General features: G+C 43.7%; 2 protein-coding genes across 2 annotated transcripts; both read right to left on the bottom strand.

The window, feature by feature from the left end:
• Positions 1-1,750: 1,750 nt before the first annotated feature.
• LOC127772072 (30S ribosomal protein 3, chloroplastic) lies at positions 1,751-3,377 on the bottom strand. The gene is made up of 2 exons (XM_052298055.1): positions 3,051-3,377; positions 1,751-2,194 (listed from the first exon to the last, which is right to left on the bottom strand). Exons 1-2 carry the CDS (start codon positions 3,318-3,320, stop codon positions 1,913-1,915), a joined length of 552 nt encoding a protein of 183 aa, XP_052154015.1. The 5' UTR covers positions 3,321-3,377; the 3' UTR covers positions 1,751-1,912.
• Positions 3,378-3,917: 540 nt separating this feature from the next.
• On the bottom strand, positions 3,918-6,707 carry LOC127772071 (transcription factor MYB106-like). Its single transcript, XM_052298054.1, has 3 exons — positions 6,256-6,707; positions 5,982-6,111; positions 3,918-5,070 (listed from the first exon to the last, which is right to left on the bottom strand). Exons 1-3 carry the CDS (start codon positions 6,386-6,388, stop codon positions 4,308-4,310), a joined length of 1,026 nt encoding a protein of 341 aa, XP_052154014.1. The 5' UTR covers positions 6,389-6,707; the 3' UTR covers positions 3,918-4,307.
• Positions 6,708-19,193: the final 12,486 nt, after the last annotated feature.

Raw genomic sequence — 19,193 nt, 5'->3', positions numbered from 1 at the left:
ATAGCCATGGGAGAGATCGAACAAGCTGTACTGTGAATATGTGAGTATCCCAAACGGTTTTCTTTGCCAAACTCACGGCAGTGCAGGCCATAAGCGTGACACAGAGGATCGATCTAGGACTAGGACAGCAGCGGATCCGTACACCGGAACTTTTAATTTGATGAAGTAGTACTAAACATGGCAGCTCGAACAAAACTAGGTTTTAGAGATCCAATTCATGGTGGAGCCCATGCATGTGAGCACCACAGGGCGATGCCTCACCAAACCGCCGTGCTTATCTGACTCAGCCTCCCCTTAAAAATAAGAGACAAAGACCACCTGATCATGTCGAAAACGCCCTAAGAGCAAGGATATTAATACAGCCAGCTGCTTACTTATACCCTATCTATCAGCTCACTCATATAATAGTTAACTCTTCACTATAAATATATGATCCACATGTCTGTCTCACAGATTTTCTTGATTCCTGTGCCTAAGCCAGCTGTAAACTTACAGCCCGCTTCTCATCTCTCTCCTCTTTTCTCCCATCCACCTCAGCATTCACCTTTCTATAGCCCACTATTATACTTGCTCTAATCTCGATCGATCGATCGCCCATGGTGGCAATAGTTTAATCCCCAGAGGCCACAAGTGTCAATCATCAGGTCGATGGGAAGAAAAGGGCAAGATGACGAGATTGACGCAGTGCAGGGGATTCCCAAATGGGGCTGATTCGTCCTTTTCAGGTGTACATTTCCCATTTTTATACTGCCTGCCTGGAGCTCTGCGATGAACTTGGACAACTTTATAGGGAAGCTACGTATACTTTGCCAGCCTCTCTCTCCGGTTATCGCAAGTAATAAAGCCTAAAGCGGCACGTTACTCTGTAAGGAAGTTGAGTGTTAAGAAGGTAAAGATGCCATCTGAGCAGTGCATTACACAAGTGAGTTGATTGGTCAGTCTCTACTATAGTAGTAGTACTTACCTTTTTCTTATGGGAGGACAGTTGGTAGTGCTAGCTAGCTTAACAATATTCTACTTTGATCATAGAAAACAGTACTAGTACTAAGTTAGTACTACGTTGTCGAAGAGGAAAAAAATAAGTTATCTCTTTGGGACTTAACAATACTCTGTTTCCTTTCATTAGAAAAAAAAAATCAGTACTGCTAAATAAGCTTATCTTCTGGTACACGCGGTACAGGTTCTCCATTATTTTTTTTCCTAGCGAGTGCAGCTTCCTGCTTCCCTACCTAGGAGGTCCAACTCCAACCCAACGCCTCCATGTGCCTTGCCCCTCCTCCCCCCGTGGCCGAGATGATGATAAGCTGCTACGCCTTGCTCAGTTGCTCCCATGCCTTTTGAACGCTTTTGAGACCGTGACCAAGCTGGCGCGGCGCTGCATGCGGCGTGAGATCGAGCGTCGCAGCACGACGCGCGGGCACCACGACGACTCCACGAGTCCACGAGCGTTTTCACGCTCGTTTCGCACAGGCTCACGCGTTGCCGCAGCCCGTTTTGCAGAGGCCTACGCGTGGACGGCCTAGGCTCGTGGTGCGCGGAGCGGGCCGGGCTTTTTCAGGGCACCACCGGTGTTAGTTAATCGCAGTAGAAGGGGTATATGCCCCCGTGACCCCAAATCTCTTCGAAAGAAAAGAAATTCCCCTTTTTCTTCAAGTTCAAAATATCGAGTTACATTTATTTAGCTGGATCATGGTATAGTAGTATCAAGAGGTATTAGCAATCTTCCCTGCGGATGATGGAGCCCAAATCGTTTATCTTACAGAGATCAATCACAATTCATTTCCATAAACAAAACCGTATCCGAAAACAGTTTGAATCGATCTACAGGGTCATGTAACAACAAAGATCCGTGTAACCAAAGCAAGAAAAAAAGAAACAAGGTTCTCAAGGATGGGAGAATTGAGATATCCTCTTAGGTTGACAAGCTGCCACCACCCTGTTGCCAAAGGTTGATGATATCAGTGGCCTGATTCAGAAGGATGATCATCTGTTTCTGAGAGATCCACTCTTTCTCCTCCAGCTTTGCTCTTAGCTCCTCCCAGGCATCTTTCCGTGGCCAGAAGTAGTATGGGCTTAACGGAATGCTGCCATAGCCGGGAACCAACTGGTCGAGGGCTATGCCGATGTTCTTCTCCATCCATATGAACTTCAGAACAAGCATTGGATCTTGCCTTTCAGGCACCTTAACCTTGTACTGCGATATAAAATCAATTCGTTTCAAATCTCATAATGCTAATACTGATTTTGCATATCTGAGTAAAATAAATTGTGCAGTTTTAACACAGCTCAAGTCGTAGTAAAATAAATTGCAACAACTACTGTACGTGTTCCGTTGACAACTTCATTTCTCTACAAAAGGCCCCATTTTTCAACTGTGAGGGTAACTCCCATATAATCAAAACTAATCCACTTTTAGTGTACATCTCTGAAATCTGATATAGTGATGAAAAAGGAACTTATTGTGCCTATTAATGTTGTTACATAATCACGTAAATAGCTGAATGAAAAAAAACTCCTTTCATGACCAAAACCTGTCAATGCTACAGTTTGTTCAATAGTTCAGTTCTTGCTTACACATACAACCAAAAATGGCACACGCTCAAGTTTGTGGACATGCTTTCATGTGCTCTTCGCCTCTTCATCACTAGCATACACCTTTTATCTGCAGAAGTGCAAAACTGCACCAAAAGGACAGCCCGAGTGCCCAAACATGCTCAACTAGACTAGAACTTCACTAATTTACTCTACTTGTGTCTTCTCTTAAGCTTTCAGCTGTGCATTGTGTCTAAAGATTTACTCTACTCGTGAATTCACCCAAATGTACACCTCGTACTGTATTTCACCTATGAGCTCAAGTAATCAGTTCGGTAACCAAAATTGATTCAAGAAAAATCAAATTCATGCGAAACCAAATGTGATTGAACTCCATCCTCTTCAAAAAACAACACTTCCTTCTGAAATTGAGCTCGACTCGGTAAAAAAAAAAAAAAAAAAAAAAAAACCGTAATTTCAGTCACTGGCATGGTTTGGAGCGGCTACTAGCCCATTACCTCCTGCGCTTCCTCGCCGGCGCTCGCATCCCCACCTCCGACTTGCTTCTCCTCTTCTCCCTCCTCCGCTTCGACGGCGCCAGAAGCGGCGGCGGCGGCGAGGCCACGGAGCGAGCGAAGGGGAAGCCTCCTGCTGCCGAGGTGGACGAGGAGTGGAGTGGAGGAGGAGGAGGTGGTGCAGGGGGAGGCGGCGGAAAGCTTGGGCCGGGAGATGCGGGCGCGCGAGGCGAGGGCCGGCGTGGCGGCGGGGTGGACGGACATCGCCAGCATCGTGTCCGAGTCCGAGGCCTCCTGTGCGGATAAGAGGAGGAAGACGATGGTGCGGGGTTGCCTCCTCTTATCTTTACCCTTAATAATCCCCTTTTCGTCAGCTATTAGATGTGGGCTAGAAAGTTATGGTAAAGCCCAATATGGCCCAGCACAAAACGGCCCGGCCCAGATCCAATCTAAGTAAAAAGCTCACAGCTCAATCGTCTCGGTTATTGGAGAATAAACGAAATGGCATATTTGTAAAAAAAAATAATTTATGAATAAAAGCAAAGACTAAAAAATAAACCTTCGATAAAAAAACAAAATCAACCCCAAATTTAAAGGTAAAAATTTAAATTTTGACCGATAAACATAAGTATAAGCGAAAAGATGAGGCTGTCCTTTTGCCTTCAGCAGGGTTTGCAAAACCGCCTGTAACCGTGCGATTACCGCGCTTACCGTGGGGTACGGTAAAAGGGAAACCGCGGTAACCCCCTTAAATTCAAATAAATTTAAAAAATAATTTTAAATTTTGATAAATTTACACGGTTACGGCGTGGTAACCCCGGTCCGGTGGTTTGGGAAACCCTGGCCTTCAGTAGTGCTAGTGCCCAGTTGCCAACCGCTTGGGCGTAGTAAAAACTGAGAGTGGAATGAAATGAACCGGGTACAAAGTACTGAAATGATCGTAGGTTTTGAAAAAAAAACAAGCAGGAGTAGTAACTTTGCAAGTAAGGATGCTACATTCTCTGATAGTAGTTTCAGTGTTTTACACATTCTATAAGAACACCGAACAAAACAAGCATCGAATTTCAAATGTCGATACAGCCTTGAACAGTTGAAGTTCTTGCCCACAAGTTTAATCGAAAGCATTGTCAGGTTAACCCAAGAACGTGATTAATAATTACTAACATTAATATTAGTCCCATCTTATTCGACAATCATTGCTAAACTATTTACTGTGTCATGAGATCGAATCAAGTTTGATGCCGGCGAGGTTTTCTCCGCTCAGAAGTCCGGCGCCGGCGAGTACGCGTGGGAGGCAGGCACAACCACGGCCGTCGACATAGGTGCCGACGAGGAGTTCACCAGGTTCAGTATGCTGTTCCAGTAGTTCTTCTCCTCCTCGGTCTCCTGGAACTCGCCGTCGGCTTCCGCGTCTCTCCCCGCCGGCCTCGGGATCTGGTTCAAGGAGCCGTCGAGGAGTAGGCCCGTGAACCCCGCTCCGGCGCCGGGGAAGCCCACGTCGGCGGCGTCGACGTCGCCCCAGTGCTGGTCCTTGCACGCCTCGTCGTACGCCTGCATGGGCTGCATGGCGGCGCGCGCGGCCGCCGCGGCGGCGGCGCCGTGCGCCTCCAGCACGGTGGCGAGCGCCGCGCTCTCCGAGAAGCTCAGCGTGGACGTCGGCGAGTCGAGGCCGTGAGCCGCCGCCGACGCGGGGGGTGCCGGGAGGTGCGGCGCGCCCGGGGTCGCGGAGGCCGCGAGCGCGCGCAGCTTGGCCTCCCGCGCCAGGCGCGCCTCCGCCTCGAGCCGCGCGCTCTCCCACTGCGCCGTGTGGCTGAGGTGCGCCGCGGCCTTGGCGTGCTGCGCGCCCGCCGCGCCGCCGGCCGCACCTCCGCCGCCGCCGCCCGCGCCGGCCACGTCGGAGCGCGGCTTGTGCGTGACCGGGTCGATCCCCATCTTGGCCAGCCGCTTCTTGAGGTGCGTGTTCCAGTAGTTCTTGATCTCGTTGTCCGTGCGCTTCGGCAGGTGCGTCGCGATCGCCGACCACCTGCAAAACAACAACAACGCCAACGCCGGCCAAGAAAAAAGATCAGGAAAATCGCACGTCAAAAGCCCTCCATTCGCAGTGACAAAATTAAACAAACAGCACTCTTGAAAACGTAAATAATCGGCGGTGTGATTTAAGGCGTGCGTGGCGTAGTACAGACAGAGGGCAGAGATGATCGGAAGCTGTGAGTCAAAATGGGGAAGAGGGGCAGGTGGCAACAGTGGACCAAACCCCAGTTTTGGTCCACAATGATGGGGGGGCTCGCCTCCTTAAATGACGAGCTTGAATGCCGAATCATATGGGAGAAAAGAAAGGAAAATTCTGGGCCGAGCCTCTCACTGCCCAACCTTTTCACACTTTTTCCCTTGTTGATGCATGCATTGATTGGTCTGTGCTCACAGCTAATGCGTGGTTGTTCGACGGGCAAAAGATGAGCAATGCAGCATTACGTGTGAACAAAACGAAAACAAGTGATGATTCTGTTCTAACGTAAGAATTTTTAGCCTAGCTTGTGTGTTAATCTATGGACAGTACGGTTTGTTACGGACAAAATGCTGAAGCAGGTGTGTACGGGGACAGCAAGTAAGTAGCACGGCCTGCGAAATTTACACATCCCCTGGCTAAGCTCCGCTGTTCCAACCCTTGCATTGCATAACCCTTTCATAAATGTCTGCCAAGACTACGGTGCAGAATGGTGGCTACTGGCTAGTGTGTTCTTGACCTGCCGGTCAGCAACAAGTACTAGCAGTCAAAATTCGTGCAGGAGAATCAAGGGTTCCATCGCGATTACGGAATTAAATGTGCTCCGGGTGCAAGGTGAAGAACGAGCGAGCAGCTAGCAGGAGGGAGAGTTGTGCACTACGTATCTTGTATGCATGATGCATCCATGCGAAAACGAAGTAATCGATCACCTGTTGCCGAGAAGGGCGTGGAGCTGGATGATGGTCTGCTCCTCCTGCAGGCTGAACTTGCCCCTCTTGATGTCCGGCCGGAGGTAGTTCGTCCACCGGAGTCGGCAGCTCTTGCCGCACCGCTGCAGCCCTGCACACGATTGTCACGGTTTGCATGCACCTCAGATCAGAGTTCAGAGAGTAGCCAGCCTCGAGGATCGATCGCCTCGACCGAACATTGCAGCTAGGATTGCAGAGGTTGAGAAGAAATTTAAGCTAGATAAGCGGCGCTTACCGGCCTTGGAGGGTAGCGAGCGCCAGCAGCCGTGGCCGTGCTGCTCGATGTAGGCCAGCAGCTTCTGGTCCTCCTCCGGCGTCCATGGCCCCTTCTTGAGCCCCTCCTTCTCGCAGCACGGCGATCGCCCCATCGCCGGAGAAAAGCAACAGCAGCAGCGAGCTCTAGGAAAACTCCTCCCCGATGATCTTCGACGCCCTCTGGTTCTTCCTCCTCTCCTCTTCTCTCGGGCTCAAGTAGTAGGTCTATGTGCAGTAGTACGTGATCGAGGCAATTCACTACGAGAGATCTTCTTTGCAGGGAGCTGTGGCTCTCTGCGAGTGACTAATGCAGCAGCAGAGTCAGTGAGAGTGTGTGTGTGTGTGTGTGTGAGAGAGAGAGAGAGAGAGAGAGAGGCCAAAAGCGAAAGAGTGAGGCACATTGCGCTGCGTAGAGGCATAAATAGAGGAGAGGAGAGGGGGTACGGTGTGGCTGGCTCGGCACGCACGACTCGACTCGGCTCGCGCGAACGACTCGATATCTTCTTCGGGCGCCGCGATCTCCTGCCGGCAAAGTGGCCTCTCACTGTCAGTGTACGTAACTCCACCCCGCGAGAGGAGTAGGGGCAGGACCGTGATTTCACCCCCCACGGTGTACGTGTGCCCCACCCCGTCGCCGCGGGAGGAACGAACGAACCATCGCTGCCAATCGCGATCCCACTTCATCCATCCACCCGATCAGAGGGCGTGCATTTAACTCGGCGCGGGGCTCGTCTCTGCCTCTGCCTCTGCTTGGTATATGTGGACGCTACACTACACATGCCTACATGGTCCTCTCCTCGCGCTACCGCGAGTGGCGTGGACGGCGTACGACGCCTGTGTCGTCTTCCCCCCTCTATCGCCCAATCCATCCATCCATCCATCCATCTGCGTGCGTGCGTGCAGTGCAGTGCATGCATGCATGCATGCATGCCATGCGCTTTCATGGCGCTGCCCTGACCAGCGCTGTTGCTGCCGCAGGGGAGGGGGAATCTCGCGCGCTACAGCTCGCTGCACCAAAGAGTGGTCAGGCGCGCGAACCCGATCGATCCAACAGTGTTCCAGTACAGGACGCAAATTCCAACGCGAATCGTTAGTTCGAAGCTGGCACAGCGTGCGGGCGCGGCGGCCGATCGAAGGGAGAGATCGAATTACTGGCTGGTCCCGCGATTGTTCATATATCGCGCGATCGATCGAGCGAGCGGAGGAGTGCGTGCTGTTCCTTGTCAATAGTAGTATACGCTTGGCCCGGCCCCCGGCGTGGGCAGGTGACCAGTAGCTAGCTAGGCTTAGGCTAGCTCGCTCGGCTTGCCCTTGCCCCCATCCGTTTGGACGATTGACTTGATTGCAAATCTCGCGGCGTTTTTGGGAACAATTTGTTTTACTCATTCAATTCGGTGCCGTTGCCGCAAGTCACGACTGGTGGTGCATGGTTCATGATTGCGTCGCATCGCATCACATTGCGTCGCATTGCATGCATGCCGGTTTCAGTTGTTTGCTTGCTAGCTCGGTCGATCGGTTGGAGTGTGAGATCCCCGCGCCGGCCGCTAGCTCCTGGTTTCTTTGCACATTTCGCTTGCCATTCCGGGGCGCTAGCCATGGCCGATTTGTGGATCTCTCCCCCTGCAGATTGTGCAGGCGATCGTCCCAGATTTAATTTGCTGTTTGTTGGGCCATGTATGTGTTGCTACGAGTCGCGGCTAAAGTGATCTCTGAAATTAGCTGGTTGCTCGTTTGTGGTAGGTACTCTATTCCTAGCGTTCCCATTTCTCAGTAAAGCTTTTGCTCTCCTGGAAAAAATGTTTGTCAGTTTCCAAGGAGGACAAACGGAAGTCTCCAATCCATTTTCTGAATCTCTGATCTCGCCATCCTTAATCACGTACTAATCCAGTACTGTTTATCACGCCATCAAGTCCTAGTCCAACTTACTACCCACCAGATCAACAGCTTACTGCTGCGAACATTGTACGGGAGGCTGAGAAAAAGGAACAGTACTGGCAGTGAAGGGTGATGATGATGTACGGGGTAGATAGACTAATGGAACACTCTGTAAAATTCTGCCAACCTGCAATTGCAAGGCCTGAGCGCAGGGATGGCTTTTGCCATTTATTCCGCTGTTCCCGGTGCCCAATCGCAACAGTAGTACAGAAGGACCACCGCTGTGAGGTGAGGGGAATCATTCGATCGAAACACAGCCGCATGTGCGTCTTCCCCAAGAATTCACCGTGTTCTTTTTACCACCATCACTGTAAACTGTAAAGCAAAATTAGCTTCGCTACTTCGGACACTGATCCTCTACGGTATTATACTTACAGTAGTATTGGCTAACAGGTGAACCCGATCCCACGTGTCAGCGATAGCTAATGTAGATACAATATACTTCAGACGATTCCCACTGTCTTCACTTGCACCATCACATCCTTCAGACTTTAGAACTTGCTGTGAATGTCAGTATGTCACATCACGGCATAAAATTATAGGCACCTGCCAGTTGCTTATTTACTGTACTAGCTTGATCGATGGCATGGCTCTCAACGAGACTTAATCGATGCTTTGCTTTTGCTTGATTTCGTATTTCCATGGCCTACGTTGGGTTGCAGATAGATGCTGCTGTTACTATTCTACGGCTAGCTACGATGGGTATATACTTAGATATGCATGCTAGTAGTATCGATCAAATTAAGTCCTGAACAGTGGAACGCACAGTACGTGCTGCGGTGATTTGGCACTGCACCGGTGTTTAATTAGCCATGCATCAGTAGCAGTAGGCAAAAAACTTCAATTGCCTACTGAAGTAGATCGACGCCATTAGTACGTAGCTAGTAGTACGTAGTATGAGCTAACCTCTGTCTAGTCTGCAATAGGAAGGTGAGTTAAGCCCATCCGCTCCGCTGCCATTGCACCGTTTCGGAAAGACGATGTGGCCTCGCCACCAGATCATCTGAAAGCGAACGTTTTCTCGGACGGATCGGGTAGAGGTTTTACGTCCAAGCCTGTGTCCAGAATTGCTCCGTCCTAGGAACTGAAACTCTGAAAAGGCAATGCGCGAGAAATGGGCACGGCATTGATTGAAGAAGAGGATCGATATGATGATCGTCTGTATGCAGTGGAGTGCAAACCAGAATGTTTGCCTCTAATGCATGGCTCTAGCTGGGATGCAGACTTAATTCATTTAGAGTCGAGTGATTGCCTGGAAAACGCATCATGGTTTATTACAAACTCTCTATCGTTTAGCGTGCAGACAGAACAGTACAGGGGGGGTGAAGTTTGAGTTAATTCAACTGTTGATCGCCTGACATGGCCATTGCTCATGCCGGCTGGACCAGCTGATTGACGTCGAGAGGGGAATCTGATCATCTTTATAGCGCTGACGATTTGCAATAGCGCTTGTACTACTGCAGCATCAGGGCAGAAGTTTTTCATCTAATGTTTTGCAGACAGCAGAAGTTTTCCATCTAATGTTTTGCAGAGATGCGATCAAGCACATATATTTCCATTAATGTTATAAAATCTTATAGGACTACTATGTAATAAGAACATGCAAGGCAGAAAAAGAGCAGCTCGCCATTTAGCAAGTCTGCGTGAGCTTTATTATTGCGCAAAATGGTGGTCCTGATGAACCTTTTTCTAGGGTCCTTTTCTTCTCCGGCTCTGCGTGGTTTTCCTGGTTTTTGGCAGCAACGTAGCACCCTGGCCTGGTAGACAAGTATTTAAAGGTGTGAGCCCTTTACATTTTCGTCCTACGAGTACTACTCATCTTTTCTTTTTTTTTGAAAAGAAAATGATAGCAACGTACTGAAGTCCAATCCGGTACATTAATACTCCGACCTCTGTTCTCAGGGCAACACCAATGTATATAGCTAAAGTAGTCCATATAGATGGGACCCACATTTGTGGATTTTAACTATTGCAACATTCACAATGTATATGGTTAGTAAGTAGTATGAGGAGGAGAGAGGAAATAGAGACAAATGACATATTTTATTCTATATGGGTAGCCCATATGCTTATGGATGACTTTTGTTATTTCTCTCCTATGGACTACTTCCACAATGTGGTTAGATAACTGAATGTATTATTTTATTGGCTATGGACTGGTTTTGAAGTACATTGTGGATGCCCTCAGGCCTGGTAGGACCGTAGGACTACTTAGGCCGAGTTTAGATCCAAAGTTTTTTTTTCAAACTTTCAATTTTTTTATCATATCAAAACTTTCCTACACACATAAAATTTCAACTTTTTTGTTACATCATTCCAATTTCAACCAAACTTTCAATTTTAGCGTGAACTAAACACATCCTCAGGAAAGTAGTACACCTTTTGGCTGTGTTTGCAAAATGGGTTTGGAATATGATTTTCCACCCCCTTCAAAGGGTAGGCTTTAATCTTAGCCATCCATTCTTCTCACCCATTTCATCATATCCCTCCATTCATTTCTATTTTTTAATCCCCTCTCCTAACCCATTTTCCAAACATTCCAATCCAATGGGTTTCAGCATCAACGTTGCAGCAATATTGGTCTTTAGACCCGAAATTTGACCTAGTTCACTCAGCCAAGTTAAAAAACCTACTCCCTCTGGTCATAAATATGTGTCATTTATAACAAGATTTGATAGCACTGTTGATACTTTGTATTGATACTTAGACTGTAAGTAACTTTTAAAATGCTTAGGTAAAAACGAATAAAATATATAGTTTGTGTGGCTTTGTCTAGAAAAGTAATATTAATTATAATATCATAAGCTTATTAGGTTTTACAAACTTCTCCTATACCAAAGCGTTAAACTTTTGACCAAATTTTGTGCTAAACGTTTACTATTTACGGAAAGGCTACAAATCTGTCGACAGCGACAGATTTTTTTTATGGATATCTTTCGATTTCTGGTCCATTGATTTCGTGTTTAGATTTTATGGATATCTTTCGATTTCTGGTCCATTGATTTCGTGATTAGATCCGTGCTGGTTGCCAGAGATAAAAAAACACAGCAAACTGCAAGATCGGGGATTCGATCGTAGGACCAACTGGTCGTACGCATTACGCCTCAACCAAGTGAGCAGTTATCCAAATTTGAACTGAAAGAAAAATTACACATTAGTTAAACTGTAATTACATATAACTTACACTGATTACATTTGAAAGATTTTTCTAAAAAATCTGTTGCTAGAATTTTAGATAGTCCCTAATATTTATGACTAGAGAAAGTAGCTCATCCATTAAACGACCGGACTTGTTTCAAAGGTCGATCTTATCTCCGAATGCTTATACAATCCTCTAGAATTGAACTTCTGCACCCCTCCATGCCCCCAGAAGATCAAAAAGATAAACAAAAATATAGCTTTTGGTAAGGGATTATCTTTGAAATGCTCAAATGCAAAAGTCCAGGGAAGCAGCTTAGGGCACCTCCTTATGAGACACGATTACACAGTGCACGGTTGCTGGCTTGGTTAAAGCAGCGATCACTCCATCCCACTTATAAATATCTCTTTAGCTCTTTTTTAAACCTCTTTGATGGCTTATTTCTTTTAAATCATATATTATTTAAAGATCTGTTTGCACTATTATACTCCACTCAAAATATGTGACAAAATGAGATCAATGTTGAATATATTTAAATATTTTATTAATTAAAAGTAATTTATTTAAACTGTAGAAGTAACTTAGCTATGCAATAGAAGTAACTCTCTATAGCATTAGCATTAGAAGTAATTACATTATGCCTGAGTTGATGTAAGAAACTATGTGGAGTAAATTCACAAGTAAAGTGTAGGGAAGATTTTCAAGTAAATACATACATTATTTAAAGTAATTATTGTATTATTTTTTTAAAAAAACAAATCTTGTGTCATATAGAAAGTAACTCTTCATGATATTAAAAGTAACTACACTACTGGAGGGAAGTAACTTTTTAAACAATAGAAGTAACTCTTGATAATATTAGAAGTAAATACACTCCTAGAGGGAAGTAACTATAAAAAAAATAAAATAAAAATAACTCTTCAAGGTATTAGAAGTAATTGAACCGCTAGAAAGAATTAACTTTTCACGGTGTTAGAAGTAACCTTTTGCATTATTGGAAGTAACTACACTGCTAGAGGAGTTAAGAAATTTTTTTTTGAATAATTTGAATATATTCAGTATGGGTGTGTTTGGTTGCTAGTATGTCCCTAGTCTGGCTCGTATCCCTCATCTAGGGTGCCCTCAGCCTGGATAGGATAATGCAATTGGCTATGTTTGGTTGTCTGCATGGGTTTATCCTAGATGATATGAGATGATGTTACACTAGAGATGGTGTTTGGTTTGTTGGTTGGACCTTAGGTCTGGGTGACCTCTTCTTACATATGGTGACCATGGTGTTACTATTTAAGCCAAGTTTTCGAAAATCTCGTTAATTTCATATATTTGACAAATTTAAACAACTAGCTGTCAGTAATCATGTAATTTTTTAACAAGAAGGAATCAACGTGAAAATCATGCATGCCGGTAACTATGTATATATATATATATATATGTATATATATATATATATGTATGTATGTATATATATATATATATATATATATATGTATATATATATATATATGTATATATATATATATGTATATATATATATATATATGTATATATATATATGTATATATATATATATGTATATGGTATATGTATATATATGTATATGTATATATGTATATGTATATGTATATGTATATATGTATGTATATATATGTATATGTATATATGTATGTATATATATGTATATATATGTATGTATATATATATGTATATATATGTATGTATATATATATGTATATAATATGTATGTATGTATATATGTATATATACATGTATATATATGTAAGTATTAAAACAAACTGATCCATCTGTGTTCTCTACCTCTCAACAGCCGTCGTCGATATCATTAGCATGTATATATGCGAATATTCTGATAAAAGTGGTAACCATCTAGCTGTGGAACATAAACCATAAATTTATAAATTTATAGTTATCCAGTTTAAAAAACAAAATCAAAGTGACCATCTTTCCCAATCTCTAACAGCAAGGAAAATAAAAAGAACAAGGGCAGACCAAAAAATCATGCCCAGACATGTTAGCAAGGAGAAGAAGGGAAGACGAGCAGCCAACGACGGGGGAAGACGAGCAGCCGGCGATGGTGGGAGACAAGCAGCCGGCGACGGGGGGAGGAGCAGCTGGTGACGGGGGAAGAGGAGCAGCCGGCGACGGGGGGAAACGAGCAGCTGCCGACGAACGGAGACGAGCAGCCGGCGAAGGAGGGAGCCGGCACTCACGCCCACCTGGCGATGGAGGATGGGCGCAGTGAGGTTCCCGGCGAGCAGCCCAAACCCTAGCTTTTTTTCGTTGTGAAAAAATGAGGAAGAGGGAGAAGCGCTCGAGGAGTTGAGGCAACACGCGGTGACCCCATCTCTTTCTGCCTGCACGCGCGGATGCAGCGTGGGCACGCGCGGGTGCAGCCTCGTGCCCTGTCGCTGCACGCCACGAGCCAGGCCGCCCAGCAAAGCTCAAATCGGCCGTTTCCCCTCAGCCTGGCTCGATGGGCGTTTTTGCATCTCCTGGGCTTGGCTGAGTCCCCCGTCCAAGCAACCAAACAACCTGCAGGTTGCACGCCAAATGCGGGCCAGGTGCGGTCCAAGCAACCAAACACGCCCTATTAGACTCATTTTGTCACATATTTTAAGTGGAGTATGATGGTTCAAACGGATTTTACAAATAATATATGAATAATATATTGTCTAAAAAATATAACTCATCAAAGATCCTATACCAAAGGAAAATATACTTGTGTAACGGTATGTTAGCCTCAGTAGTATGCACGTGAATTGACATGACAACTAGTAGATAGTATGTGGTCCTCTTTTTCTAGCAAGTGGTCTCGTTTATCTGTTTCTTGGTCAATATAACATTCATGTGTTTATATATATCTTAGCCATCATCGGACGACTTATGAAAGGGTCTCCAGTTAAGACCAAATAGACAGAGAGCACACTGAATAGATTTTACCCTCCTTATGCCATCTAAATATTATCCCTCACACCCAATGACACACTCACACCCAATGACACACTGTCCCCTACTAAAGCAAGCCATCCCCGTTGAAGATCGATGCTACCATTTCCTTAAGGATATTGATATGCCTTCACCACCATAGCCAACAATTTCACCCTTGTTGAAGCCTGACGGCAACCTTTGGCAAAAGCTTTGCCACTACGTCTTCTTCAAGTCCACAACCTTAAAAGAGATCACTACCGCCATCCCTTGCAAAAGATAGAATTTCATAAACAATACATTCTTCAAGCAACATATTTTTTTTTGGAAATAGCTTACGTGGCACTCAAATTCTTGAGTTTCCTCGTATGCTACTAAAAATATGGCATTTCCCTTACAAGACACCAAAATCCAGCGTGTATACAATCTCTAACTGTACCATATAACTTGGTTGAACCGTTGAAATGTATGAAATCGTATGTTTTACATCATATCTGTATAATTGAACTTCAGCGAGAAACAGTTAGGAAAAACATTTTTATTTTTTTTGAACTTTCGAAGGTAATTTAAGAAAATTCACTTTGTTTTTTAATAAAACAAAACCTTTTTGACATGGTTGCAGTACATCTGCCACACCGGGAAGGCAGGGACCATGGCGAGACCAAAATTTTGAATATAAGGTACCAACTAAACGGTATGTTTTACAATGTTATTAGAATAGTATTTTAAGGTGGAGAAGCACCAATAAAGTTGTGGTATGCGGATGTGCTTGAAGTGAAGTGGTGGTGGCTAGGGTTCAAACTCTATCAATATACATTACACAAACATAGTTGTGTTTTAAATAGAAACTAGGAAGGTAGCCCACGCATTCGCGCGGGCATGCACCGTACACTATGTTTGAAAACTTATAAAGGTGAAATTTTAATTGGAACTTATGAAAGATCATTTTTTTTATTTGGATTATTTGAGCACATTTAGAAAAAAATTGGAATATTTTCTCTAATTAAAGGCACTCGATTTTTTATGCAGCGGCTCAAACTATTCTTGTTTACGTAGTGAACGTTTAATTTAGCTATACATGTTTCAAAACATGTCATGGTGCGTCTCTGTGTTGTTGAATTATTTCTTTTCCTTTTGGCAAATTAAATATGAAAATTTTGTTCCGATAATATTGATTTAATTTAGCTATGCATGTTTGTAGAATTTTCATAATGATATATAATGTCTTTTCATAATTTTTACAAGCTAAATTATAGTCAATGGGTGTATTAAATTCTAATTTGTGATTTAATCATAAATAACATAATGATATAAATAGAACGTATAATTTGGTTCGATAGAAAAAGAACTTCCTTAAAAGATAAACGGAGAGGAGGTATGTATGTGCGTATTGTTTGCACGCACGCTACTTGCATGGGAAGAGAAAAATCAATCTAATCCAATGGCTTGGAGTAGTGGGCCTATTAATTTTAGAGAAATCAAAGGCTAGTTGTTATTTTTCTCAGATTTTCTATAATTTATTGGAGCGCCACGTGGTGTTATAGGAGCATTTATATGAGCATCATTGGTGGCTTAGGAGCGTTATAGAAATTTTCATGGACTTTTACTACTCCCTCCGTCCCACAATATAAGGGATTTTGAGTTTTTGCTTACAACGTTTGACCACTCGTTTTATTCATTTTTTTTCCAAATATAAAAAACGAAAAGTTGTGCTTAAAGTAATGTGGATAATAAAGTAAGTCACAAATAAAATAAATAATAATTTCAAAAAAAATTGAATAAGACGAGTGGTCAAACGTTACAAGAAAAAACTCAAAATCCCTTATATTATGGGACAGATGTAGTATATAATAATAGAAAGATTAGATATCGTTGAAACATATTTGTAGAATTATTTAAGTTGACATATAATATATGTTATCAACTTTTTTAAATAAAAAATAGTTCGTTGTTATATTTGGTTGATATGCAAAGAATATGGCTCATAGAATAAATATATCTTGAATTAAATAAGACATGTAACTATTGAAATTGAAGATTAGGAAAGGGAAGAGGAGATGAGGGGAGTGAGGTAGTACGTACAGGTGGAGGTCAGGAGGGGAATATAGAGGAGGTGGGGACCGGTGTGGAGAGGAGGGTTTTATTTTTTTTTATTTGATTTAATGGTTGGTAATATTAGACCCACCAATTTAAAAGAAAATCAATAGTTAGATTTTAGACTGCCACTTGGCAACTTAGAAACGTTTGTAGAAGGATACGTGATGGCTAAGGAGCGTTTGTAGGAAGTTTCATGGATTTTTAATATATAATATATTAGTTAGGTTGGGGATTTGCCATTTATTTGAGTATTTTTTAGGGACTCAAGTGTGTACATGTGAGATTAGGGATTTGGGAAGGACAGTGGCGAAGGCAGGAAGTTATCAAGGGTAAGGTTCAACCATATAGTTCTGTTTATTATGTTCAAATTTTCTATGATGTTTAGTGTTTTTTCATTCATTTTTTTAAGTCCCATGTGGGGCTTAAGCCCAAGCTGCCTCATATGTGGCATATGTTGTAGGGGGACGATTGTGGGTGTCTCTAGGGTACATGTGTGTATAATGCCATAGGTGTGTCATGCTCAAAGAGCTAACCTCACTAAACTCTGTTAAAAAAGCATCCGTGTGTACCATGTACATATTATTCATGGTCATTAGAGTTTTGAGTCGTAGTTCATATTTCTTTTTATTTATTTATTTTGAATTTTTTATTCTAAATTCAGTTAACGAAGAAATTTACCATCCTTTTTTTCTACTTTAATTACGTGAAATACCTGAATTGTTCCAAATTCCCCCAATTTGCTGAACCATACATACACGACTTCACCATCACAACACGAACGCTTCTCTTGCTCGAACCCACTTTGGCTGCAAATAATCTGCAATATTGCACACCGTCATCGCTAACTAGGGTTTTCTTAACACGTCAACCCAATCGACCGTAATTGCAGTTAAGGAAGTATGGGAGCACCGAAGTTAAGGATACACCGGATATTTGTATAGGTTTCTGTTTAGCTTATGAAACTTTAGCTAGACATCACATTTATGCCCTTTTAATGGTTGTTTTAGTTGTTACCGAGCTTACATACTACTAAAATGGTCCTGATCAAAGCCTACATACAGAAGCTAAGTGCCAAGTAAACTCTCTTTCCTGATGCACGTAGAATTGTACTACTTGTGTCGCGGTTGTCTCACTAGGCCGGGCATTTGGGTAATTCATTTTATTATTGTCTATAGGAAGTCTTACTATAATTAGTGCTTAGGGGTATCAGAAAACAGAGTAATCACCAGTGAAATATGCGGTATTTCCTCCGTCACATAAATAAGTTAATTTAGTACGAGATGCGATAATATGTGATAATATTAGTAACTGCTCTCTGTGTGATTACTGATTGTCTGGTTAGATAACTTGTTAATTAATCACCTCGTTCGATCGGATCAGGCAGTTGAGTAGTACTACTACGTACGGCAACGACGTACCTACTGCTAGTCTACTGCTACTCCATACCTAAGAGAAGCTCCGTGGTCAATGTAGGAGAGCGACGTGACTCGCCTTTTATTTGAGCTTAAATGCTTAATGACAGGGGGTACTGTATATATTACCGTACCCGTGTAGTCGTATGTTTTGACGTAGACCTACGTACAGAGACTAGTTATGGCAATAACTTACTGCTACATCTCTCATAATAACTATTATTTTCACTCTTTCTGTTTATCTCAAAATAAATTTATTTTTTAATGATCACTGCATCGGAGTTTATCAAAGTAGAAGATAAATATATTAAGAGCGGATAAAGTAAAAATAATTATAAAGATCACCACCACCATTAGATCTATGCGGGAATAACGTTTGGCTAGATCGGAGCTCCTAAAACATATAAGCGAGACAAACGCAGTACTAAAAACCATTTTCACAGACACCCCATATTTATTTCTGTAGGCAGGCTAAAACGTTCCCAATTATGATCGTTCGTACAAATATGTGTACATAAAGTTGTACCTGATCAAAACCTGCCTGCGAAAATTGATTTCCCTATAAAGTAGTTTTATACTGGTTACCTGGAAAAATAAAAATATTTTTGCAAGCGGACCTCTTAAAAGGACTGTCTACAGCAATTGAAATTTTTGCAGACGGCATATTAGGAGCACCGCTACCAAAGATACAAAAAAATCAGCCAACTATATTATTTTTTCCAAAATTATCCCCTCACTCTCGTACCACTCCTTTCTTATCCTCTCCTCTCTCTCCCTCTTCATCTTCCACACTTATCCTCTCCTCTCCCTCTCCTTCTCCGGTTCTCCCTCTCCTATCTCTCTCTCACTGGTCGGCATGGAGCAGCGGTAACTCCACGAAAGGGCCCGGCGGCGGTGGCTGCAAAGCGAGCATGGCTCGCGGCAACTCAACAAAGCGGCCCACCAGCGATGGCTGCAAAGCGGGAAGGAGGGGCGTAGCGGCGGCTCAGTGAAGGGGTTTGGCGCATCTCCTCCTCTGCTCCCGCCCGCCTCTACCAACTAAGCCCATAGTCGACGAGCCTCGAGAGGCCGCATCAGAAGCCAACAGCCATGGGTGGCGACGACGACCTCGATGATGTGACGATTTCTAGGAACAAGCTCGGGGGAGGTGGATCCATCGCCGGTGAGCTTGGGGGAGGCCGACGATCCGTTGCCAACAAGCTCAGGGGAGGTGGTTCATCGTCTACGGGCTCAGGGGAGGCCAATTATTCATCAACTTGTTTGTAACCTATTGTTTGTTCTAGTGGATCTAATTGTAGCTGTGTTCGATGTTGTTCTTATATGTTCAATGTTGTTCTTGTTTATACTTGTCTTTTCTTGTTTGTCTATGGATCTTATTCTAATTTGAATATG

Source organism: Oryza glaberrima, chromosome 4 (assembly GCF_000147395.1).
Source record: "Oryza glaberrima chromosome 4, OglaRS2, whole genome shotgun sequence".
NCBI classification, from domain to species: Eukaryota; Viridiplantae; Streptophyta; class Magnoliopsida; order Poales; family Poaceae; genus Oryza; species Oryza glaberrima.
This window is presented reverse-complemented; position numbering and strand designations above follow the sequence as displayed.

Bases quoted from the DNA above. Each gene is read 5' to 3' on its own strand.
- LOC127772072 (XM_052298055.1), bottom strand. From the start codon at position 3,320: ATGCTGGCGATGTCCGTCCACCCCGCCGCCACGCCGGCCCTCGCCTCG. The intron at 2,195-3,050 runs GTAATGGGCTAG...TTTATATCGCAG, and splicing joins CCGGCGAGGAAGCGCAGGAG to TACAAGGTTAAGGTGCCTGA.
- LOC127772071 (XM_052298054.1), bottom strand. From the start codon at position 6,388: ATGGGGCGATCGCCGTGCTGCGAGAAGGAGGGGCTCAAGAAGGGGCCA. The intron at 6,112-6,255 runs GTAAGCGCCGCT...AATCGTGTGCAG, and splicing joins CTCGCTACCCTCCAAGGCCG to GGCTGCAGCGGTGCGGCAAG. The intron at 5,071-5,981 runs GTGATCGATTAC...GTTGTTTTGCAG, and splicing joins CACGCCCTTCTCGGCAACAG to GTGGTCGGCGATCGCGACGC.